The sequence below is a fragment of the Oculina patagonica genome, chromosome 12 (assembly GCF_052425735.1).
Source record: "Oculina patagonica isolate OP01 chromosome 12, crgOcupat, whole genome shotgun sequence".
NCBI classification, from domain to species: domain Eukaryota; kingdom Metazoa; phylum Cnidaria; class Anthozoa; order Scleractinia; family Oculinidae; genus Oculina; species Oculina patagonica.
In genome coordinates, this window is record NC_135769.1 from 15,074,818 (window position 1) to 15,099,860 (window position 25,043).

The following is a 25,043-nucleotide window of genomic DNA, read 5'->3' on the forward strand; positions in this document are numbered from 1 at the left end:
TTTGTTTTTGAACTTATCTGGAAGGAAGCCATGCATAGTATTTCGGAAAGTGAACATAAATTTACAGTGAATTAACTTTTTTTTTTTCTCAGCTTGCCCTAATTCGCGGTCGTTACCGCACTATGAGAAATGATGACCAGGGAACTCAAGATGACTTTATAATGGGCTTCAGTAACCCAATAACAGAGAGTTCTTCAAGTGACAAGGCTGATGGTCGAGTCACAGTGCTGGGTTACAGACCTCTCCGAGAGGATGGCAAAAAAGATGGAGGTAAGCTGGATCAGTTTCACATTGCTTAACTTGAGTTTCACACGAGATAGGTTAAGGAAATAACTCTTGATTTACAAATATGGGACTTTTTGCAAGTCAATATTTACTGCAGCGTTTTTAAGGCAACCGCAAATTCCTTATGCTGTTTACGAGCTTGCGTGGAGATTTCGCAGTGGTTTTGACATTTTAAAACTGCTTTGAAATTGCCGTTGGTGTTTACATGGGCGTGTTGTGTTTAGGTTTGAGTGGGGGAGAGGAAAAGGTTGAGTGTGTCTATTAAGTTGTACGCCAGGTTACCAATTTGATTTTGAATTGCGATTAGCAGTACAAGCGACCTTGAGGAGATTTAAGGCAAACATTCATCGTAAGGCTTATAATGAAAAAAGAATCAGTTATCTGGTGGTTACGTCATCATTCTATCCCCTCGTTCCGGTTGTTCCAAGGATTGATAGTGCTTTCTACCGGATAAGTCACTATCCAGTGAGTAGCGTAGTCTACACCCCCCTTTCAAACGAATTCCAATTCTAAACCATATCAATTTCCGAATCCTGGATAAATGGCAAACATTTGAACAACTTCGGCAAGGATGTTTTTCCGACCCTGAGAGGAAATAGACGACGTCTGCACGCAGCGTACAAGCGCGCGCAGTGGTAGCGTGCGTCATTCTACCGTCATCAATGAACGAATGTGCGACACGATAACTGGAAGAAAAAAAATCTTATTAAATGATTCGTCAAATTTATTTTCAGATTACAGTCTGCTTTATAAACATATGTTTCCGCGGGATCGCTTGGTTTTCGGGACCGATCTCGGGACAGGATGGTTTGGAAAGGTTTGTCATTTAGAGTACAATAATTTACAATAAAAGATAACCAGCGAATCGTTGTACCTCCAATGGATAGCTCTCTTATTAGAAGATCGGCTTACAGTTGTTCCTAACTGACTTGTCACACTGTTACAGTATCGTTTCCTCAAGAATACATTTTTACATGATAAGTAAGAAACTCATTTCTTAAATCAGCTTTTGCCTCTTTTTGTTATTTCATTGAATTACCATTAGGTATTATAAAGCCATAAATGTCAACCTCTTTAAGGTATTTCTAATACCTTATTATTTGTTATTGTTTTTTATGTGGGATCATTTCTACGATATTGTGTTTAGTAAGCGATCACTAAATTCGCTCGACTGAACGGAACAGTGGGAGCTGGAAAGCCGGCTGAACAAATCGCTCAATGCACTGAGCTTGATATACAGTTATCTTGTAAAGAACTTGTTCTGTTGGCCGTTGTAAAACAAGCTATTGATTTTTCTTAAGGTTTACGAAGCAGACGCGTATCGAATAAAACCAGGATGGAGAAGAACAAAAGTGGTTGTTAAAGTAAGTTAGGTCCAAATATGAATTCTCCTTAATGACCGTCATAAGTTGTGAGTGTTTGATCGTACATCACTAGTCGATATTGTAAGTCGATATTGTAACGGTCACATGGTACAAAATCCGCCATGCTGGAGAGCAAGCTACGCTCTGGAACATTTAAAACAAAGGAAAGTCAAGTATGAATGACTGGTTGAAGTCGCTTTGTTTTTAATGTCCCATATGACGGTTAGCTGCAGAGGGCTCGTTATCAAGTTGTGTAGAGAACTCTACTCGGTAAAAGTTTCATTTACATTTGCCCTGCAATTAATTCGCTTCCATCTTTTTCCTGATAGGAGCTACGAAAAAGCTCTAATTCACAGATGAAAGACGTTTTCCTAAGGGAAACAGATGTTTTAAGGTTTGTAAGGACGCGATGTATTTTAGTACTTTCTTGACGCGCGGTGTTTCTGCAGCGTCTTCCTTCATTCCTCATTGTACTGTCTTTAGGAAAACTAAGCTTAGTAAGGCAATGCAATCGGCTAAGCCGATTGCCTTAGTAAGGCAATGCAATCGACTAAGCCCACGGTTTTTGCAAGCGAAGGTGTAAAGCAACGCCAAGTCTCCTTATTAAGATTTTCCCACCGACCGCTTCCGTTGTTCGAACGTGCTAGGTTTAAATTGGCTCGCTAGATTGTGGATGAGCAAACTATTCATACAGGTCTCGCGCCTGGTCATTAGCTGTGTTTCATTCTCTGATGTTTAATCTTTTTTCTGATTACTAGGCGCGTTGAACACAAGAACGTGTTGAGTGTGTTAGGACAAGCCACAGAACAGGAGCCTTTCCTTGTCATCTTAGAACATACACCTGTGGTAAGTAGTATATTATTTGTTTCAAACTATCCATGTGATTATTGTATTAATTTGTTTATTTATGTTGACAGGGAGACTTGAAAAAATTCTTATTGGAGCAGCGCTGTGACAAGAAGCGGGAAGGTGTTCCTTTGCCTTTGCGCATGTCTATTGATATCGCGTCTGGTCTTCACTGCTTACATGCCAATTACTATTACCACAGGTGTGTTTTATTGCTGTGACGTGGATAGTCAAGATGAAATAAAGTAGATAATTGCCCCAGATTGAAGTGATTACAGAGTCTGCCTACAAGTTACCGTAATCTGCAGCCATGTCTAACTTTAACCCTATTCAGACCGGGCTTTTTTTTTTTTCTTTCCGCCCCCCCCCCCCCCTCCGTAACTTCCAGAATATATAAGCAATCAGAATGAAACTTACAGGATATATAGTATGTTCCAAAATCTATCTTTTCGTATATGTCACGTGGGATGATGACGTCACATCACGTGACAATTACGTCATCATGTCAAAACAGCCGCCATCTTGGATCCGCCATCTTGGATTTGGAAATTTTTCCAAAACGTCAGAAAACCGCCCAAAATTACTGGAAAATACTTAAACCAATAAAAATGTGCTTAAAACCCGTTAAAAGGTGAAAATAATTGCTTTAAAGGTTATTTTTCATTAATAAAACACGAAAATTACAAATTTGGGAAAACATGCCTGTAAAAATGCCGTTGCCATGGTGACGTCAAGTTCCTGACACAACAACCTACCCTATCAAATTATTCCCAGATAGATTTTAGATAAAGTCGCAAAGTTTGGTAGCGTTTGGTTGAATATTGAAAAAGTTATAAGCATTCAAAGTCAGCGCGGGCACTTTCCGCCCCCCCCCCCCCCCCCGGTCTGGATAGGGTTAAACTAATTGTTCACGTCAGTACTTGCCAAGGTTGTGTTCAAAGGGAACATTACACGATGTAAAATATGTTGTTGATAAGATGTAATGTATATGAAATAATTCACATATGAACTGCGGATGGATATGAAAGTGATAAATGATCATCGCAGTGAATTTCCAATTTAAGCTATTGGAATAAAGAAGCCTGAAAAAAAAAATAAAAATAAAATAAATAAATAAAATAAAAATGTGTGGCTTCAATAGCTCAGTTGGTAGAGCATCGCACCGGTATCGCGGAGGTCACAGGTTCGAATCCCGTTGAAGCCCTGAATTTTTTTTTTTTTCAGGCTTCTTTATTCCAATTGCTTAAATTGGAAATTCACTGCGATGATCATTTATCACGTTGATAGTTGCTTTGTTTGAGAAGTGCACTTGCACTCAATATCTGTAATGCTGCAAACTATGATATGCTTTTTGCGCACCATTGCAGTCACTGTCAAAAGGAAGGAGAACGCTGTAAAATGAGAGCTGTAATGCTTTTACAGTAAACGTGTTACAGATTTTATTCGCTGTTCTCCGTCCTTTTTGACAGTGACCAAATGACGATATATCGTAAGTCATCCCGCATTTTTCTTACGAAAGGATTTGTCATTTTTTCAGTGACCTTGCTGCTCGAAACTGCCTGGTGTTTCCTGATTTGTCTGTAAAAATTGGAGATTATGGAATTTCAAGATGCGTATACAAGGTTTGTGTCTATTTGTATACAGTTGAATCCCGATAACTCGAACCCTCAGTAACTCGAACTCCCGCTAACTCGAACCTTTTCCGATTCCCCTTTAGGTCATTTTCTTACTAATTTACTCTCGATAACTTGAACTCCCGATATCTCGAACCTTTTCGATTTCCCTTGAAGGTTCGAGTTATCGGGATTCGACTGTATGTCAATGCTTTCGTAGTCATCCTTTTTCCCAGTGAAGTTCACCCTTCTGTCGTACTTTTGGCCCTTTACTGTCGTGCAAATGCTGTCCCAGGAGCCTCCTCAACTTGTCAAGAGCACGCTGTCGAATACAATGAGAAATTTAATTATGCACAGTATCGCCGTCTCGGTAACGGCAGTAGCGACTGGGTTTTGACACCGTTGTGTGTATTATTTCAGAATGACTACTATAACCGACCAAATGCGCCTAACACCATCCCTGTCAGGTGGTTACCACCAGAGGGTGTGGTTATTCAGCAAGATGGAAGCCTGGTGACTAAACCCCCGTCAAGCCATGGAAATGTGTGGTAAGTGGCTATGGTAGAATAGTTTTCTCAGCTCCTTTACTGCGCCTTTCAAAAACACGCGAAGTCTGAAGTTTTAAACCTAACTAATGATTGTGTTTTACGCTGCCGTGAATCATAAATATCACTACAACAAAAGTAGCCTGGAAGAAAGAGACACAAACCAAATGAATCAAAATCCTCCAATCATTACCAAAGGACGTGACCTTTTGAACCCGTTGGAACAAACTATTTTGTTTCTTGAGACATATCCCAAGATAATTGACGGCGGCGTAAAACGCAACAATCGTAAGTTGTTTTATCAAGTTGATAGTTGGCACGTTAAGGAACAATGTGTTGCTTCGTTATTTACCTTTGTACACGCTTCCAAGCATTTGTTAACTTGTTGATGTATTGGTGCAGGTCATTTGGAGTTACACTCTGGGAAATTGTGGAAGGTGGCAAACAGCCATATGAACATCTATCAGATGAAGAAGTATTACAGAGTGTGATACAAGATCGGCTCTATCAGCTGCCAGAACCACACAACAAAGGAAATGTTCTGGACTTACTGTAAGTAAGAATCTACACCTCAAATCAATGTGAATCCCGTGAAGTTTTGTTACGTGTAAACAAGTTGTGCAGACAGCATACGTTAGTTGATGCTATGTTCTCTTGAGTTTATTAAGTAGTATACTACAACGGCACTGCACCTGTATCGTAATGTGTAAGATCACGGGTGGTCTTAGTCAAGGAATTTGAAAAAACTATTTAAGTGTCAAAAAACTAAAATGAATAAACGTTTCGGGCATACGGCGCAGGGTGGTCTGTTGTGTGTCTGTGTGTCTGTCTGTCTGTCTGTCTGTCTGTGTGTCTGTCTGTCTCACCGTGCTGTTTCCTTGCCGTCATAGTATGTGGAAAGCACTGTGACGGTGACATAGAGCTGTCGTAAAGTCTCCTGTTTTTTACAGCCTTTACCTCATTCTCTGTGCTACTGTTACAAATCTTCAGTTCGCAAGGAGGAGCGACTCAGGGGTTCAGATGCTTTACCCTGGTATCAGCTGTATTCAGAAGTGTAAGCATTGCAAGTTATATTTCAGATACGAATTGATGCTCCAGTGCTGGGTAGAACCTGAGAGAAGACCTTCAGTTCAAAAGCTTGAGTCCACGCTTATGTCTCTTATGTCAGGACGCTCTGTGCCCTGTCTTACGACCGGCGGAAACATGAAACAAGGAACGGAACTTCATGAATCTCAAGGTTTGTTTCACCCTCTACCTGTTTACCAGGTCCCTAAACCCGTTTGGCTTTGATGTAATATAAAACACATAAAAGATTATTAATTTTTGTTTTCGCTTGCTTAGCCACGCCCGACACAAGAAATGCAACACAACCAATCGCCGTAGTCCATCCACTTCGCTCAGACCACAACGAACAAAGTTCTTATGTTAGTACGGCTCATCCCAACGATGCTCACGACCAGGAACAGAACTCATCGGACATAGAGGTCACTGTTATCTCTGCCGAATCACCGCCACCAGTTACATACATCGGAAATCCATCGGAAGAACTCGAGGAAACCTCGGAAGTCTCCGAAGATACATCGACTGAGGTAGCGTCCATGGATTCACAGCCATCTGTTGTCGTCGAATCTGATCACGAGTTGGTGATGGTTCCTGGTGAAGTTATTCGTAGAAGAGGGTCCATTTTAAAAAATCCAAACGCTCCGGTGAGTGATTGTAGTGTTCTTCTCATTCTTCGCGAATTACTCTTAACTCTATGGGTGAAACCTCACTGTGTGGCTATTCAGCTGAAAGCTGTAATGCAGTACTTTCATGTAGTATTATTTATTATGCTGTACAAGATGGTCCTTACTTAGGTGTAACTATTTAATGAAGCTACTGGTCAGTGGAACTTGGCCAAATCTTTCTTGAATTTGAACCTGGACATTCTTTAGAGTGTAAGGGTTTAAGGAATTTTAACAACTTTTGACAGCGTCGGTTAATTGTAGGATGCTTTTGATTTTGTATGTGTGGTTCCGTCGATTATCTTTATTCAATCAAAATCCCATATCCCAATAGTAGTGAACCAGCGCTTTTCAGCAAGGAAGGGTAAGTGTCCAGTCGTCATGTCAACAAATTGAAATGATATCTTTTGTTTGCGCAATGATGGCATTGCAAGAATCACTATGCCTCCTTTTTGTGGTCTTTTGCATCCAAGAAAAACACTACTGTTGTTTCTTCCTTTTTAGTCCAAGCCGACTAAAGTGGTTCATTTTCCAGTCAACATTCTGGCTTTACGAACTGTTCACAAGTATGAAAGGATGGAATCCTTTGAAGAAGGAAACGACTCAGGCAAGGAGGAGGAAGATGGACCACGTGATTATCCTATCGCCAGTGACGAGTCAGAGGAATACATGTGTAAATTTCCTGTTGAGAAAGACTTTGAAAAGCTTGATTTAAACTCAGCTGAAGAAAATGGGACAGATTTGGCTAACGAGCCGCCATCATCGCCAATTGAAAGGAAGATAAGAAAGGCCGCTCGCCGAAAGAAACTGGAAGAGTGCGGACAAGAGTGGGTTGCTGCAATCGATTCTAACACGGAAAAACCTGCTTAACTTCTAAAGTGTGTAGCGGGCAGTGAGACAAGCCTTTATAAGGACCAAATGGTCGAAATTTGTCGGTCTTATCATAACTTCCATATTATGAGTAGGAACATCCTTACGGTCTATCCTAATACACGTCAGGTCTACATTACAACTTCCGTAATGTCAGTAGTGCTTTCTGAATCATTGCATGACGTGGGTGCCAGTTTTGTTCCAGCAATCCTACTTTTGATTGTTTACAGAATAACACAACCACCGTTAAAAAGATTTTAGAGGACTCGTCGTTGCTGGAATTCTGACGCTTGCTTATGTTATAATAAGAGGTAACATGTTAGTTGGTGAAATCTTCACAGTACGATTCCTGTAACTCTTATCAAATCAGTACTGTGCGGCGGGAGGAAATCCTAATCTTATAAAATAGATTGAAAATGCCGTTTTCTAACCGATCATTCTTTGACTGGCATCTAAACAAGGTTTGTTATAGTAACACAGACTTGCCTACAAACCACCAAACCGGAAACGAGAAGCAAACTTCTTTTAGAAAGTCTAATAGTAACAGAGCAATTATACTCAACAAAATTTTGTCTGCATTCAGTATTGAGTTATGATTGCAGTCGCAGTCTGATTATGATTGATAAACAAACTGTTGCTGCTAGACCTTTATCGCCTCAGTTTGCACATTTTGAAAAGTGCGATGAGAGCTTTGCTTGAATATCACACAAAATTGATTGTTTTACACGCGTTCAAGCGTGGGTATGTTACACCAGCCAGGTACATATCATTACACTGTGCTGTGAAATAATTGTATATTTTCTAAAGAGAAACTTTGTTAACAGAAAAGAAAGAAAAAGAGATTTATTACTGATATACGTTGGAAATAATAAAATGAGTAAGTTTATTTTATAATGGCATTTGTCATTGTCTTCATTTAAATTTAACAATAAGACCACGAGCCGGATTATCGCTCAAAGAAAACGAGGGCGAATAGTCTAATTGTTTTAGCGGAAACTCTAAAGAACTGCAGTCCAAAAAATGTACTTTTACGAATTAAATCAAGAAAAAAGTCCCTTTAAAGGGCAACGCGCGCCCGATCGAGTTCTATTAAACAATTAGACTAAGTGCCCGAGTTTTCTATGAGTGAATAGTGCTCCTCGTTGACTATCGCTCATAGAAAACACGGGCGAATTGTCTAATTGTTTTAGTAGAAACTCTACAAAGCCTTCAATTTTATGTTATTTAAGCCAAAAATCAAGAAAAATCTTCCCTTTAGAGAGCTACGCGCGCTTGATCATGCTCTGTCAGCGAATAGAAAACAATGGGAGAACCAACATTAGACTCACCTTCAACTTGGCTCAATTCTAATTTAACAATCTTGGGCTACTATAGGATCATGTCCTTTACTAATTAAAGTGGCCATTTGCCACTTAACTGGAAAAATTAATTATGAAACAAGAATCGAAAACGCAAACTGACAATTAAAGATTTGCCAAAAAAATCATTTCAAACTTTCCAAACTTCAGTTTACTTCACTCGGTTTAATACATCCAAAAAAGGAAAAAGAGAAAGAATCGCTTTAAGAGTTTGCCGCTTTATTGTACTCATTGATAGCTCAGTGCGTCAGCATCATGTCTGCTTATCGAGAGCAGGCCGAAAGACCATGAGTTCGAGTACCCTACCCCGTCCGTTGTTAATTGTTTTCTTTCTTTTTCCTATATTTCTACACTGATTTGACAAAAGGTGGATCGCGAACCGCGCTGCAGCCCTGTAGCAGCTTGACTGTCACCGGGCTTGACTAGGCACTCCACCTAGCCCCCTGGTCTAGCCAGGGGACCTCAGGGGGAGGGAGGATGGCTGCTGGTGAATTTCAAGCCTTTCTGTCAGCCGGCCGGGCACCTTTTGTTAAAACAAGGCAGATTTGTGTATTATTTTTTAAATACATGTGTTTAAATCATTTCGCTATAAATATCATTTATTGTACCGTAATGCAGATCCATCTAAATTTCGAATACAAAATGAAGATGATATCAGTGCAAAAATTAAGTTTTGGTTTATTACAAGAAGACGGATATAAATACAATATTTCGGCTCTATTACAGGACGTCATGTAATGATAATTTACAAGAAGGCAACTTAAATATCTTAATTTAGTGGGTTTTTGCGATGCTGTCTACTGTACATACTACAGTAGACAGCATCGCAAAAACCTACTAGATCGCTAAGATACCGTAGAATTCCGGTTATAAGCCTCCCCGCTTATAAGCCCTCCCGGCTATAGGCCCATCTACTTGGAAACAAAAAAATACATCCGATTATAAGCCCCCCCCCCCCCCTCGGATATAAGCCCCTCCTCTGCCGGATGGCAGTACTGAACATGGATAAATGTTGCTTTATTATGCGTTTTTAACTTAAAGACGTAATTCGATCAACACTCCCGTGGCTCGTTTCGAAACGTTTTTTTTATTCCGCTTATAAGCCCTCCCGGATATAAGCCCCTCCGCTTATAAGCCCACCAAAAACCCCTTACGAAGTTGTATAAGCCCAGGGCTTAACCGGAATTTTACGGTATGCCGTTTTGAGCTAAAAGGACGACAAGGGACAACGGTTGAGGTAACTTAACGGAGGTTAACGTATATTTTGAACATAAATGTGAATATTACTGGCTATAGTTCATGCTAATAGGAACGTTCGAACGTTTCCCAGACATTCCTTCGTAATTTTGAAGATCAACAGTCGCTCCATATCATTTGTGTGGGTCCCTGTGCACAAATTTGCATTTTTTAGGTAAGAACTGAACGTATTTTGAGGATGGGCGCCTGATACCTGAATTTGATTTGTCAGCCGGTTAATATTGTTATTTGATAACAAATTGTTCTTCCTTTGGCTTTTCACATTTTCTTGTGAATACATTTCCGTTGCTAAACCTTTCTGCCACTTTGCACCCAGTCTTGAAACAGGTCACGTGATATCGACCTACCTTAAAATATCAAAATTTTAAGTTTTAATTTATTCAAGTCACTAAATAAGTGGACAACATTAAGTCAATAAATGAAAAAGCGTTCTTTAGTTCTTTTAAATCAGAAAATAAATTTCAGATTCCCCAACGTATCCATGACCCTCCACACCGGTTGGAAACTCTAACAACTGACAAAAAACACAACTTGAGAACGTGTTTTCATTTCTTCGTTTCATCCAAGTCTCCATTTCACTCTATAATAACATTAAGTCAATTTATTTACGTTCTCGATTTCATCTATTAGATACAGTTTAAATTTTAAAGATAAAAAAGTATTCCTCACATTAAGTTATATATAAAGTTAAAAAGAATTGAGAACGATCAATGTTTAAATCAACTTGTAGAACAGTATCACACTAAAACTCAGAATTTTCGTCACAGTTCCGTAATTACATGTAAAATTTCTCGACGCCTTTTGGTTTGTTCAACATGACGTTCAGTTAGTTTTAAAAAGGTTTCTGTACTTTTACCAACTGTTCTCTTTTTTGAAACTAGCTTTAATATTAAGAACAGCAAAATATCCGCAAATTAAACGGCTTTAAAATTATTTCAAAATATTAAATGCTGGTTAAGGATGGCAGTAGAATGATTCCCGCCTTTCTGAAATAGAAATCTAATCAAATACACCTGCGTCCAGTACTCATCATAATTTTGCAACATTGACACCTTGTCACACGTACGTCCGCTGCCGCCAAAGCTTTCGCGAGAAAAATAACTAAGAAGCCATTTAGGTTCCGTTTGACTTTCTGTCTATTGAACAATGAAAATCCGGAGCCTTAAATCTGTATATCGGTTAACAGTAAGCTAATTTTTCAAAGAAAAATACAAGTTAAGTATAGAAAAACAATCATTTTGTAAATTGAAAGGAGGCGAAGGAAGGCAGCTATCACGACGGTAAGTTTCAATAAAAATTTTTAATCGCTAAAGGATTTTATTTCCAGCCCAGGGGGACCGAGGAGGGAGGGGATGGGGATCGGGAGGGAGGAGGGTGGGGAGAAAGGGGAGGGCACAGTGGGCGGGCGGATAGGGGATGACAGGAGGGCGTGGTCCAGGGATTGGGTAAGTCGGGAGACAGGGATGGGTCCGAGTGCCCCACGACATCCCCGTCACTGACCCGGAGACCCCCCGGGATTTCCAGTCGACAATGGATAGCACACAAGTATTTTGCCGACATCATTTTATGATATAATGTTCTGTATTGATCTTGTGTAGGAGACTTTAGCTAAGTTGATAGGGAGTGGAAACAAACCACAACAGCGAATGCAACGACAGCCGCGCCGCAGAATGCACAGTGCGATGGCTGTAGATGTGTAATACGTAAAGACAGCGTAAAATGACTAGACTATAGGTTTTACTTGGGCCCTAAAACCTTGCCTTTACGCAAGATACCTCAGAAGTCGAGAGGCGACCTGAACGCGCTCATGAGATGTTTAAACTTTTAGTTAACATCGATCCAAGATTGCTCTATATAAATTCTTCGAGACAAGACAAGACAAGACAAGAGAAGACAAGAAGGGACATTTTTATAGCAACGGCGCTGTTTTTCCGGGTGGGGGGGGGGGGGGGGGTGCTGCGAAATAAAAGGTTTAAGTTTAGTTCAAATAAAGACGCGCGCTCTATTTTTCCTCCTTGTGTTATTATTATTGCTATCCCCTCTGTTAATTCACGTTTGCTGTAAAAATATATATAGCACTTTCTTGTCTTTCTTGTAACTTGTAACTGGAAAAATATTTATATGAATTATTCTCCTTTTATATCTATAAAGCAAAACTTTTACTGATAAAAATAAAAGAAATGTCATGGGAACTCGAGCGAGGTCACATCTGTCCAAATTTAATACTGCATCAACCAAAACTATCAACTGTGAACAAAAGGTTCCGAAAATGTTTTCATAGTCGGTAAATACTTTTTGGCAATAAACCTTAAAACTGTAGCGATATTATTTTTCATTTATTGAACTTTTTTGACACTTATTTGTAGATTAAAGTGATGTCGCCTTTGTTTGCTCATTTATTATCTTACTTCTATGTTAATCAAAAGGTAGAAGCCGCTTCCTCCTGCAATTAATCTTAACTTTGCTCATTTGGAATTCACCTTTTGTTATTAATTATTAAATATGTAAAATAACAGTGTTTTCCTTGCCTGTTTTCAACAACTTTAAATCCCTTTTCGATTTAGAATTTACATAGATGGTTAAAATAGTTTCACGGTTGCAATCGTAGGTGCTCTTTTTTCGGCTTTTATAATCGCGTTCAGAAATAAAGGCGCCTGGCATTTATTACTGTTACTAAACTCGAACTAATCACTGAGTACCAGGCAAGATTTAACAGATTTTATTTAAGCTAGCGAGTTATAGTGTGTCGGCACTGATTCCAAGCTGTTTTTGCGTCCTTTCTCAGGGCTGTTTAGTTGGAGTCATGCCTGTAGCAGTCTACACGATTGCGTTAGTGTTCACAGTGCAGTTCACTCTCTCTGAACTAGAAGTGTTCCGGGGTCAGTGCCTAAGAACAGGACTGTTTCAAGCATCAGGAGAAGGTATAATAAGTCACGAAAAGATACGCCATTTGATTGTATTCCCTTTCTCATCAACTCTTACAGTAGAGATATAGACCGAGCACGATTAAACTTATCTAGCGTTAATTAGGATTTCTCCTTTAGAAGTCTTGCAATAAGGTTTTCTTTTTCTGTTTTTTGTCCTTTAATTGTGACTTTGAGTAAAGTTGAACTCCAGACAATATGCATTAGCAGTGAAAAAGCACTTTTAAATTACACAAATAAAGAAATTAAAACCTTGAATAAATTCCCTGGATTATTAGCGAACATCAAGGCTAAACAATACAATACTATTATACTATACAATACCAATTTATTTACGACAAATTAAAACAAAATAAAAACGTATTACAGATAGACCATTGTAAAAAGGAAATCCAAAGGTCATGCCTGTGTTAAAAGTGTTCTTTCTGCATAGGTCTGTCTCGCGAGACAGCGTGTGTCATGTTTAATTTGTTTTTTTCTTTTCATTGTTAAATTCACAGATAAAGCTTTGGTGGGATTCAAACTAGATACGTATGTATATAGATCAAAAGGGACTGCTACTATTTCTCAGTTGAACGATTAGTTATCACACGTCCACATCATTCTGAGATCGTAGTGGAGGGAGTGGGTGATCGCAGGTTAAGGAAGAGTTCAGAGGCCCTCCACATTTAGCGTTAACACCGCTAATGTTATGGCCAGCAAAGCAACACAGAATGTTGCATACGTAAACTCTGATAACAAACATATACTTGGTGTGCTCATGATGCAATGTAGCTTCATTTGATATAAAGTCTTCTATTTGATTTTATTTACCGAACCTGTCTTCCGTTCCACGTATTAAGTAAGTTTACATCTTATGATTTCCTAAATCAGATGTCGCTATACAGCTAATTCGAGAAAGGTTGTCGGAAAAAAGCACAAAAGTGCATGCGACAAGACCGAAAGATGGTCTGGGTATTCACTGGAATTTTGCATTTTGTCTTCTAGGAAATGTACAATTCTGTATTTTTGCACGTGAAGATTTTGTTTTTCCTCTCAGGAGGCCTTTGTCTGTTGCTTAACTTTAACTGTTGCATGTCTTTGAGTTTTGAAAATTCTTCTAAAATTCAGCGTGGCTAAAAGTACCTTGTTTCCAAACGTCTGAAGAGAAAGAAAACATGCAAATTCGCGTTTGTCATGTCGCCATCTTATTAGTATTCAGCACGTGCAGTAGCTCTCTACTTCTACCCATACTACCTTTCGGTCTTGTCGCGTGCACTTTTGTGCTTTGTGCTTTTTTCCGACAACTTTTCTCGAATTAGCTGTATACATCTTATATCGTTGACAACTAGCAATAGTGTATTGCAATTCCTGAGTTTTGATTGGTTAGCAGGCAATGGTACGTGACCTCATTTTAACGAGAACAGCCGGGGAGCTCAAATATTGCAATTCTTTGGGTGTTTTCAATAAAACAATTATTCCACTCGCGTTGTTTGATATGAGATATATAGTTATAGCCAACTCAGGATCAATTCATATCCAACGTCCGCTCATGGAATAATGGAAAACATATCAACGTCCGCTCATGGAATAATGTTAAACATAAGTGAGAGTATGTATCAAGATCTTCGTTACTGTAGAATAGAGTTTTATATTATGTGAAGTGGCCAAATAACACTCTAAACAGACATTTTCCTTTTTAGACACCAAGTGCAAGATGAAATTGACTGCGGGAGAGTATGCTTGAGTTATGAGGGTTGCATATCATACAACTACGAGTATAAAGCTAACTATACTAAAAGACAAACTTGTGAACTCAATTCACAAACCAAGGAGAGCAGGCCAGCAGCTTTCAAGGAGAAAGATGGTTTCCAGTATTTTGGATCTTTAAACAAACGACAGGTATGTATCTACTTTTTAACATCACAGGAGCGTTGTGTTTATTTTTACACGTGAGAACTGTTCTCAAATAATATTAAAAGGTGTCTTTAGGAGCTATGTTACTAAATTTTAAGTCTTTTTCAACTGTGTTCAAAATTATTTTCGAATTGAGGACAAGCTCGTAATAATAGTTTTCTAATTTATAGAAACACAAAAGAACTAAGAGTAAATAGGAAAAAATAAGAATGAGTACGCCCGGGAAAGAGTTTTCCCCAGGAGTTATTGTACTTCGTTTTCGTCCTTGTCATTTTCTCCCTCTCCATGGGTTCCGTCGCCAAGTACTCCATGTTTTATGAATTCAAACCCATGCTGCATGAATATATCATTATATAACATTACTCTCAACTGTTTTTGAGCTTCTCGTCATTGTTAACAAGAAGACGTTCATTTTCCTTTATATAAGAAATACATGGCCATTGGCTAAACATCCTTATGTCCTTAACAACCAGTTTATTGTTCATTTATCCTGGCAGCGAACTGTTCTTATGTATTGATTTGTTTACATATGAATCCAGAAGGCCACCCAAATGGTTATGTCGGGTAAACAGTCAATTCTAAATTGTTATACGATTTCTGATACTTGTTTTTATTTCTGTATCTACAGAAGGGTGTTGGATGTGAAAAGTACACATGCTATAATGGCGGGACATGCGTGGACACGTGTTACGGAGACATGTTTTACTGTCAGTGTACTGAGATGTACCGCGGCAAGCAATGTGAAAGACCCAAAGGCATGTGGTACACTCACTCCACATGAATGTCGAATGTGTGATGTGATGAACATGTTAACCTTTGACTCGAACACGTACCATTAGCTTCTGTTATCGTTCTGTTAAAATTCCGGGGAGATATTTTTCGGTGCATAGGTTTGGAGGAATTTGTTGGTTCAGTTTAGTCCACGGTAGAACGTTCCTTGCCTTGCATGAACATTGCACATTGTGTTCAGAAAGTTTAAAAAAATGTTGGTTCTATAAATATCTTATTGGAAGTTCCAATGAAACTGACAGAGATTCTCTGAGGGTCTTCAGTTGTAAGATGAGTCACTCCGCCCGGTTAAATGGGGATCTCAGCTTTTCGAAAGAATCCGGCCAGTCCAGCTTTCCCCATATAAAAAATAGATACACAGAAACTGTCAAGTCGAACATGTACCTCAGTAAACATAAGCAAAGTATCGGCAGCAATAAACCTTAAGATAATTAGTGTTTCAAATTTGTTAAATGAAACACTCATTATTAAAATAATTAATGGAATGAAGTCAATTTTACATACAATGCTCTCTCATAGTAAAGTATTATTAACAAGCTGCTTAAAATAAATATCAATAACCCTCAAAGTTTTATTATTTACAATAGTTTACATCAGTAAAAGCGTCATGTGCTTCTTTTTATTTAAGAATACAGGTTTTAATACATATAGAAATGGAACGTGATGTCCGTTCATAACCTTGTTTTGACCGCGCGCTATACAAACATTTTGTTTTTCATTTCATCCATTTCTTACTTTGTATTTTAATGTTTTTGTACTTCACAGCTCGCAGCTGCAAGGAATTACTTGAGCTCGGGGTAACAAAAGACGGAAGTAATCAAGTGGCCCCGGATGATGAGGATAATGGAATTGTAGTGTGGTGTGATCAGACTACTGATGGTGGAGGCTGGACTGTTTTCCAAAGACGTTCAAGTCCATTCACGACTCTTTTCTCAAAAACTTGGGCGGAATATGAGGCAGGCTTCAGTCATTCGGTTAACTCAATCTGGCTTGGAAATAAGCATCTGTCACGTTTAACAAAAACTCCGGTACAGCTGCGAGTAGAGCTCAGAGATAGTACCAACCATCAGGGTTATGCCGTTTATGAAAACTTTTCCATATCCAGTCCTGAGGACAATTACCGTCTCAGCGTCGGGGTGTACTCCAAGGGAACCATCGTTGATGCGTTCCATGACAGCGTCAAAGGGTTTGAGCAGGACGGCATGCAGTTCACAACTTCTGACCGAGACAATGATAAAAATGGCCTCGGAAGCTGTGCTGTTGTGAACGGAGCATCAGGCTGGTGGTTCAACAACTGTGGTCGCGCAAATCTGAATCAAGCTTACATTCCTCAATGGGATGGGTGGCTTTATTCTTCGACAATTTCCTACACTGAAATGAAAATAAGGTGATGAAATACACATGTTGATGTGAGATATGGATCAGCTAAAAAAGCCTTCTTCTCATACTGAAATTTAGTTCTACTTAATCTCTCTTTATCCATACATTACACATTTAGCGATGAAGTAGAGTCTGGCTTCATGGACGTAGCTGTCAAATTTGGAGCAACTTTAATTTTTTTTTATGGAAGCCAGCTTCACATAAAGGAAAAGTTATTTTTTTCTGTTGTTTTAGTAAATATTTTTAACCTTAATTGTCTTACCTACAAATAAGGTCGTCTTTAATTTGATATTTTAGTCGCATTGTAAATCCACCAGCTTACGGATTCAAGAGGTAAAGATACGAATCTACACTGATTCTCCTCACATTTTCTGTTAAAATTTCAGAAAACGTTGATCTGAATATTTGAGTAAAAATATCAAACCTGACATGAATGACTAAGAGGGAGCCAACTGAGATATTTACTAAATATGTGATGAGTCCAAAGGCAATGTGACCAGCTTTGTAAATATTCTTAATTAAGCGGCCAACGTTGACAACATTTTCTTCGTTTTAGCTTACGAAACCTGTAGCTTTCTGTTACCTTATTATAGAACGATGCATGTTATTAACGCAAATTTTAAAAATTCGCGTTAATTTTATGCACCTTAATTTACTTCATTGTTAACTTAAATCAGACTATTTTACTGCATCGTTATTTTAGGCCACGTTTATCTCTAGCAAAGTAACATGTAGACTACCTCTCCGCAGAGTCAGTCGACGAAAATCGTCATTTTAATTTTTATATAAATGTTTTTTTTTTATCTCCAAGGTAAATAAAGAAACCGCACACTTCTTCTACTTTCTTGTGCAAAATGTGCGTAGGATTTTTTGTCTGCGGGGGCAAGTTTTTCTGGCGGAGACAACTATTTTTTTTAGTTTAGTTTTTCTTTAAATTTAGTTTTCTTAGTCTTTTAGTTTTTCTGGCGGCGGCAACTGCCCCCCCCCCCCCCCCCAGCTAGGACGTTGTTGTCCTGTCTTGTAAAAAGCGCGGTAGCTTTAGATATTATTGCCGTGAGGCTTGCGTGTAAACGAGCATCACACGGAATTTTGCGCTAATTAAGTGGATGCATACATAACTTTTCGAAAATTAGCGTTAATTCTGTTTCGCGTAGATTATGTTCGCGTTGTTAAAATGCTTCGTTCTATTCCTATAATAAGGTACGGCCGAAATAATAGCTTTTGCAAAGCATTTCACGCCATGGCTAACCTTACGGTGTAACCTGAATCCCTGTAAGTTAAATATATAAATTTTCGTTAGACCAAGAGACTTAGTCGAAGAATTTGTAGCTTTTTTGTCATATTTCTCTGTTCAGTGCTCCATGGTAAAATTTATTCTCTCGACGTTTTAAGCCAAAACTGACATGTTTATTTTATGCAGCCAGTACCGTAAAAAATAATGCTTTCTTTTTAATGAAGTGTTCATCCCTCGGCTTACTTTCCCTGACTGGATTCTTCAGCCAGTTAAGCCCCCTTTAACTTTGCAGCGTAACCATTACAGTGAAACGCTGCAGTGAAACCACTCGCCTAACGGCTCGTAGTTTCACTTGAGGTTTGTGCACTTTATGATATCATTTCTATGGTCTATAAGAGTTTATATAATAACCTGAATTCTACGCGCATTTTGATTGTCTACTTATGATCATAGAGTACAGACGAAGATGACGTCACGAGGGTGTGACTGCGCGCGTGATCAGAGTTCATAGTCCAAATCGAGTTTTATTATATAAAAAAAATAGATTCAATTTTGCCGTGGGTCTGTTCAGTTATAGATCACAGATGACGTCAAAATGTGGTAAGAGAACAAAAGTGGCCAACTCGCCCTAGCGGCTCGTAGGCCACTTTTTTTGCTCTTACCACATTTTGACGTCATCTGTGATCTATAACTGAACAGACGCACGGCAAAATGGAATCTATTTGTTTTATATAATAAAACTCTGATTTGACTATACTCTTCCGCGCGCGCCCTTTTTTTTTTTTTGTTTAAGTAGACCATTAAAAAATATACTGTATAAATAATGCCAGAGCTTTATAGCTGAAATGGTCTGAAATACAGCTGATGTCGTTAAGTCGGATTTTGCTCGCGTCAAATGTGTCAGAAATCTGACACACGACGCGACTACGCATGCTCGGCAATTAAGTATGAAAAATTCATTTGCCGAGATTAGGTCACAAAAATGTCAATACAAAATGATGAAAACACAAATTATAATGACTGCAGGTACTTTGTACATTTACAGTAGCGGTGTTTTACTTGGGAGACGAATCTTTGTAAGCGATCGCTTTTTTAGGCCTCGTGAGGCTATTGCTATTATTCGCATCAAATGAAAGATTCTTCATTTAATATAAATGCGACGATATTTTGGCTTTTTGCACGCGAGATATGGCTGTGAGCATTCCTGATCATAAAAATTGAGGTAGAACACTTAAGAAAACGTGGAAACTAACAATTTTCTCAACTTTATTCATTGCACATAACGCTAGGTTTAATCGCATTGCATTATTTAACTGCATTTTGATTGGTCGAAAACGTATTGACTATTGCACTGGTAATACTCCCCTGTAAACCCATAAAAAACCGACAGAAGATAACAAGCAAAACTTCATGACTACGCAAAGAGACGAATTGCCGATTTTGATCTGTCAGTTGATAAAAACGGAACATCTGGTTCTTATAAAAGATTACAATGTATACAACTTGGCGCAGTCTTTTGCTTATTTAAATAAGTAACCTTAAACAGTTTTATATTTTTTTTGTTAACTATTTATCTCTTTCCCTTTATGAAAGACTCGAACTTTGTTAGATTGGAGGCGGCCGTCCGAAAGCGCGCCCAGCTTTGGATGTCACCTTTTTTTAATTTCGTACGACCTAAAACAGCCTTTTTTGTATCACTAATTTTCAAGAGATAAAAGACCAGGAAAAATTGCAAACTACGGATCACCAACGAAAAGCACACAAAAAAATTCCGTCGTGCGATTAGATTTCAAAAGAGCACTATACAAAGCTTGCGCGATATGGATTGTTAATCAATTTGAACACACTAGATTTCATGAAATCAGTATCGGACACCCACGAACAATTATTAAGTTCATGGAACAAGAAACTGAAGAAATCATAGTTTAAGGCTCGTATTAAGGGCCCTGGCGACTTCATTAGCAAACAAGAACGGTTTTGTTTTACGTTTCTGTGCAATACTCTAGATGGTTGCCGCCTTGTGTGTCCGTTTCAAGTTTACATTCGATACCAACTCCCTTCAGAGCAATCCCTGCTCCTGAAACTGTAACACATACGCCTGATTCCTTGAGATCGCCGAATACTTTATTGTTACGAGTTCCGCAGCATCTCGTTAGTACGCTCCACATGTGACGTCGAAATGTCCTGTCTTGTGTAGCGTATATGACAGGGTTTATAGTAGAGTTTATTGATATAAATACGTATGAAACAACGCGAAACAGTGTCTCAGAAGAACCAATGTTGGTCGCTATTGTCCGCGTGTCATTTATTAGTAGGAACATCTCGAGAAAGTAGTAAATAAGGTTTGGAAGCCAAGAAATTCCCAGGACGACAGTTATCACCAATACCGTCTTAGTGACACGTTTTCTTGACTTCAGCATTGTTCTCTGGGACACACTTGTGGTGTGATCATTTGTAAACCATAACCGCCGCACCACTCGTCCATACAGAATACCCATAGCACCTAGCGGGAATAGGCCGATGGCGAAAAGCCACATGACTGCGTCCGCCTTACCAAGCCAATCAGGAAAGTCAAAAATGCAGGCTCGCTTCTTTTCGTCATAACGTATCACCCACGTCTCGGGCAGCAGAAAAAAACCCGATGAAATCCATGTAATAATGACTAATTTTCTGAGCCTTCCCTTTGTCATGCGGCCTCGAGAGTTGTGTGGATGGATTATGGCGTGGTATCGCTCCCATGCAATAAATAACAATGTTATTACCGCCGCTACTGATGCCATCCAGGATAAGTTTGCGTGTGTAAATGTTTTGCACAAGAAATCCCCAACCCATCCTGTAGGGTGTCTGAATTCTGTGATGAGCAGTCTTCGTGGAATGAAAAACAGCGCGAATAAGAGGTCTGCTAGGGCGAGATTAGTCAGCAGATAGTTCATAGGAGTTTGCATTCTCCGATTTCGCAGGACGACAAAGATGACCAGTGCATTGCCAAGAAAGTTGATTGTGATCATCAACGAGAAGACCAACTTAAAGGTGATATCTGCAGTCGATGACATTTCCAAGCCGGACCCAACCTAGCACGTCCTGAGCGTCAAAGATTGACAGAACTCTATGAGAAAAGAATAAACGGAATTAGTTTAGAATATTCGATTCACTGGTGACGAAAAAGCTGTGTCTCGGAACAGGTGATTTTGGGATCACAAAACTCCCTCAAACTGATTGACAGAAGTCACTGAAAAGTAACTTTTTTTTCAAGGCAACGAAACCTGAGTGGGGACGAAAGGAAGCTTTGTTTGAAGCTTAAGGCTGTTTGGGTTTGGGTGGTAAAATGTAATAATAATGCGGCTTGGCTATTTAAACGGTTGTTTACAAGGAAACGAATAAACATAAACTGCGACAAATAGGCTAGAAAATGTAAAAACATGCCACAGAGAATATAAATCGATGTCTCCATCCTTACCTTAGTGAAGGAATAAACAACAGTGACTTAAGACAGTAACATGATAGTTAAAATTATGCATGGAATTGAGAACAGGAACTTCGTATATGACGTGAATATTGAGCAGTCAAGGAAGAAGTTGGATTGCTTTGAAGGCATATTAAGCTCTAAAAACTATAGGGTCTTTAACTGAAAACTTAAAGATAACATTGGCAGCAAGGGTCCTTTAGAAACATTAGTACGCTTCGTTCATGCAAACACACATGATGTTGCATTTTTTTTACCCTGAGCGTGACCTGGTGGGTTTGCTGAGTAAATATTTCATGATTTAAAACTTCCTGTTTGCTAATAATATTTCATGAGCTTCGGGTCTGTTGTGATCCGCATGCATGATTAACACTTTTTCCACAAGAAAGCAACACAATTGGAAAAAAGTTTCAAGAAGTGAGTGGAAACATGAGAATACACTGAGATGTATGTCAATAAATAAGTAATTGCAAATTTTATTAATGTTTACCTGCCATGTTTTCGCTCAGGGGAAGTATTTTCGACGATTATCTCAATTTAATGAAACATGTTTATAGAATCAATTTTATGATCAGGAAAATGGCTGTTATTGACAAAGTTCTTTCATAAAAAAGATGTTCTAGTCAAAGGAACCGGTGGAAAAAATGATTTCATTATAAAAATGTGATGATCATGTTTGGCTCAAGCGCAAGACCCCAGAAATGGGGTGTGATATGCATGACAAAACGATGCTTTCTTTAAAAGACCTTTCGCTCCAATTGGTATCTACAAATACTGGCGGATGTTATTTGTTTGATAATGAAGTAAGTGAAATAAGACAGTAATGGGAAATATGCTTTTTTATAATTTACCGGCACGAGAAACGATTCTTTATTCATTCAAACAAAACTTCCATTGATACAATTTGAGGCAAATAAATTCGAGGCCATAGAAATGCGAGCTTGTTAATATTTTGGCTAGGAAATGTGTTTTGTTTTTGCCTTCTTCACTGTTAATTAACCTGGGTTTTGGAAAATATCTGAAATTTCAGGAAACAATATTCAACACATATTAATTATACCATGTGATTTCTCTCTATGTTTCGTTTTTGTTCAATGTTTGTAAAACCCCGGAATTACACTAAAAAAACGACCAAATATGAAGATATCATGTGCTCATGCAGAATACTACCTTAAAAATTGAACTGCAACCAGGATAAGACATATTAAAAGTGTAAACCAGAGAACGCTTTTTTACACTTTTAATAAGAAAACTACCTTGTGAATAAAATAAACAAACGCTTAGGATAAGGCTTTTGTCGAATTGTTTTTACTGTCCCGCTTCTTTTGTATAATCAGTTACCTCGCTTGCTCAGTATCAGATAATATATACTACTTTCCCTAACAGAAACACTTTTTTCTACACGATCATACAGAGCAAGTAATTGAATGAACACGCATTCAACTTATGGTTGTGGTAAATTGAAAAAGCAAAAATATCAATCACCGAAAAATATTCAGTTCCTTTATCCTCCGCCAAAGTATGAATACCTTGAATGTCCTCAAGAACCCTTCTCGGGAGCTAAATCGCGTTCCCACTTCAAGCCTCACAAACTGGCAAAATAACTCTCACTGTTTTCCGCTGTTTTCATTATCCAGATAACGTTTTGTCATCCAAACAATAAGAATACTAGCATTAATTCATCTTGAATAAATTAGCTTCACCACCTTAATAATTGTTTCTGCAAATGAAAGTCTATATATAATTAAATTGATGATTATATGAGTTCACCAATGGGAACGTTCAAAAGACATGCTTGTTTTGACATCACAGTGACTGCAATATCGCTTTATCTCATAATGACCGAAGCTAGTTTGAATGTCATGAATAACTTGTGTTGTGTGTATAGTCAATAAACTAGCCTAGCCAATCTGAGATAAACTGTATATTCATGTGTGTATAGAGAATATCAGAGCGGAAGTTGAATGAACACTCCGTGACTGAGGGCCGAGTATTTTTTTTTTCTTAAAGAATAGTGGATGAGTAGATAACACAAATAAAAACAACAAGCGGTACTGACCTGAAAAGAGAAACAATTTCACTGTCAGGGGCCGCGAGTCGGTACTATCTGGTTACACAGAAGTCTTTGTCGAAGGCTTCTTTAATAGCTCTTTAAAGTCTTTAAAATCTTATAAATTAAAAAACGAGTTCGGGTAGTATTTTACGCTTTATTCTAAATACGGTAAAACAAACAAACGGCCAGGCTTTCTTTCTCTTCTCTCTTTTTGTCGCGATCGTGCGCCGCTCAATACACTTGACTCTTATTGAGACTTCCCTACATCGGCGAGTTTATTCTGCTAAAAGGGAGGCCGCTATAGGAAGGTTCTACATGAAAGACATAGTTAAGTCAGTGACAAGGCGAGAATATTTCTGAGTTCTACGTACCATAAAGAATCACTGTAATCTGTAATCAATGACACAACTTCAACACTCGTCGAAGTGTGCCATCTTTCCTTACAAAAAAAAACATGAAAACAATAATTTTGGGCAGATAAAAAAGTATTGCTTCTGGCAGGGAGCAGAGGAGGGCTGTTATCAAATTACACTATATTGCATACTTTTAACTGCAGGATTAAAATATTTACTCCCAAAAAAAGAAGAAGAGAAAAAAAAAACACCACCAGAGTATGAATGTGGTTTTATCGACCAATGGGCTATCCAAAGTAATGATTTTACGCCAAATTTGTGCTTTCTTTAGCAAAAGAAAGTCAGTTAACTCAAAGTGGACGAGGAACAGGAAAAACATTAGACACTCATTTCATTCTACATTGCAATAAGAATTAAAATGCGATTCACGTATATCTCGAAACGTTAATGCCGCCTGTTAAATTAAGTTTGTGTTTCGTACTTAGCTCGCTGCTAAGTGCTTTCTTACAGGTTATCCTTAATAAAATGCACTCTTAATTATACCCAATGATGAGAATAATAAAGTTTTTATTGTGTAGGTTGACAAAAATGCTAATATTGTAATTATGTAAAAAAGCGAGTTACCATGGTTACGTCACTGTTTTCATGCTTCATGATTAAGCATGAAAATTAAACAGTCAGGCGTACGTGCGTCGTTTTGTATATGAATCAAGAAAAGTTCCTTCGGATCACCTCAGTTTATTTATACTGATTGTTTTGCTTGAATTTGGCTTTAAGAAAGTATCACATAGGGGGAATCTTAAGAACTTACAATGAGGTGGTACTTTTTTGCTGAGAGATTATGATTGGACTAAAATCGTGTAGGTAATTATTCGCCGACGTTTTGCGCAATTTCAGTTGATTTTACGTTTCGTTCTTATTACTGTATAGCGGCCTCAAGGTGATTTAATTTATCAGCCTTTGTGATGAAAATTCGAAAAAGCTTTTAAGCCATTAAAAGTTCACAAATGGTGTCTTTTAGCATCAAACTGATATTTTTATATTTTTAATATATTTTTATAATAAATTTAGGTCCCTTTTACGGAACCC

At 38.3% G+C, this 25,043-nt stretch overlaps 3 protein-coding genes across 6 annotated transcripts in view; 2 read left to right on the top strand and 1 right to left on the bottom strand.

The window, feature by feature from the left end:
* LOC144633004 (serine/threonine-protein kinase LMTK1-like) overlaps positions 1-8,142 on the top strand; it is a 35,175-nt gene extending 27,033 nt beyond the window's left edge. For all 3 annotated transcript variants that reach the window (XM_078491778.1, XM_078491777.1, XM_078491779.1), the window contains 12 exons: positions 93-270; positions 1,020-1,102; positions 1,587-1,649; positions 1,979-2,043; positions 2,408-2,495; positions 2,567-2,697; positions 4,033-4,117; positions 4,529-4,656; positions 5,056-5,205; positions 5,733-5,890; positions 5,995-6,359; positions 6,882-8,142. In XM_078491778.1, coding sequence (XP_078347904.1) covers positions 93-270; positions 1,020-1,102; positions 1,587-1,649; positions 1,979-2,043; positions 2,408-2,495; positions 2,567-2,697; positions 4,033-4,117; positions 4,529-4,656; positions 5,056-5,205; positions 5,733-5,890; positions 5,995-6,359; positions 6,882-7,247 — 1,860 coding nt within the window. In that variant the 3' untranslated portion in view covers positions 7,248-8,142. The remainder of the gene's footprint in view (positions 1-92; positions 271-1,019; positions 1,103-1,586; positions 1,650-1,978; positions 2,044-2,407; positions 2,496-2,566; positions 2,698-4,032; positions 4,118-4,528; positions 4,657-5,055; positions 5,206-5,732; positions 5,891-5,994; positions 6,360-6,881) is intronic.
* Positions 8,143-10,951: 2,809 nt separating this feature from the next.
* LOC144633005 (fibrinogen-like protein 1) lies at positions 10,952-18,512 on the top strand. The gene is made up of 6 exons (XM_078491780.1): positions 10,952-11,142; positions 12,648-12,783; positions 13,287-13,317; positions 14,469-14,667; positions 15,311-15,437; positions 16,237-18,512. Exons 2-6 carry the CDS (start codon positions 12,666-12,668, stop codon positions 16,860-16,862), a joined length of 1,101 nt encoding a protein of 366 aa, XP_078347906.1. The 5' UTR covers positions 10,952-11,142; positions 12,648-12,665; the 3' UTR covers positions 16,863-18,512.
* Positions 18,513-19,378: 866 nt separating this feature from the next.
* LOC144632382 (QRFP-like peptide receptor) lies at positions 19,379-23,198 on the bottom strand. Of its 2 annotated transcripts, none has more exons than XM_078491014.1 (2): positions 23,034-23,198; positions 19,379-21,191 (listed from the first exon to the last, which is right to left on the bottom strand). In XM_078491014.1, exon 2 carries the CDS (start codon positions 21,136-21,138, stop codon positions 20,068-20,070), a length of 1,071 nt encoding a protein of 356 aa, XP_078347140.1. In that variant the 5' UTR covers positions 21,139-21,191; positions 23,034-23,198; the 3' UTR covers positions 19,379-20,067. The 2 variants fall into 2 exon arrangements, with proteins under 2 accessions (XP_078347140.1, XP_078347138.1); XM_078491012.1 differs by having other exon boundaries at positions 23,078-23,186.
* Between the last annotated feature and the right edge of the window lie 1,845 nt (positions 23,199-25,043).

Bases quoted from the DNA above. Each gene is read 5' to 3' on its own strand.
- LOC144633005 (XM_078491780.1), top strand. From the start codon at position 12,666: ATGCCTGTAGCAGTCTACACGATTGCGTTAGTGTTCACAGTGCAGTTC. The intron at 12,784-13,286 runs GTATAATAAGTC...TTAAATTCACAG, and splicing joins GTTTCAAGCATCAGGAGAAG to ATAAAGCTTTGGTGGGATTC. The intron at 13,318-14,468 runs GTATGTATATAG...TTTCCTTTTTAG, and splicing joins GTGGGATTCAAACTAGATAC to ACACCAAGTGCAAGATGAAA.
- LOC144632382 (XM_078491014.1), bottom strand. From the start codon at position 21,138: ATGTCATCGACTGCAGATATCACCTTTAAGTTGGTCTTCTCGTTGATG.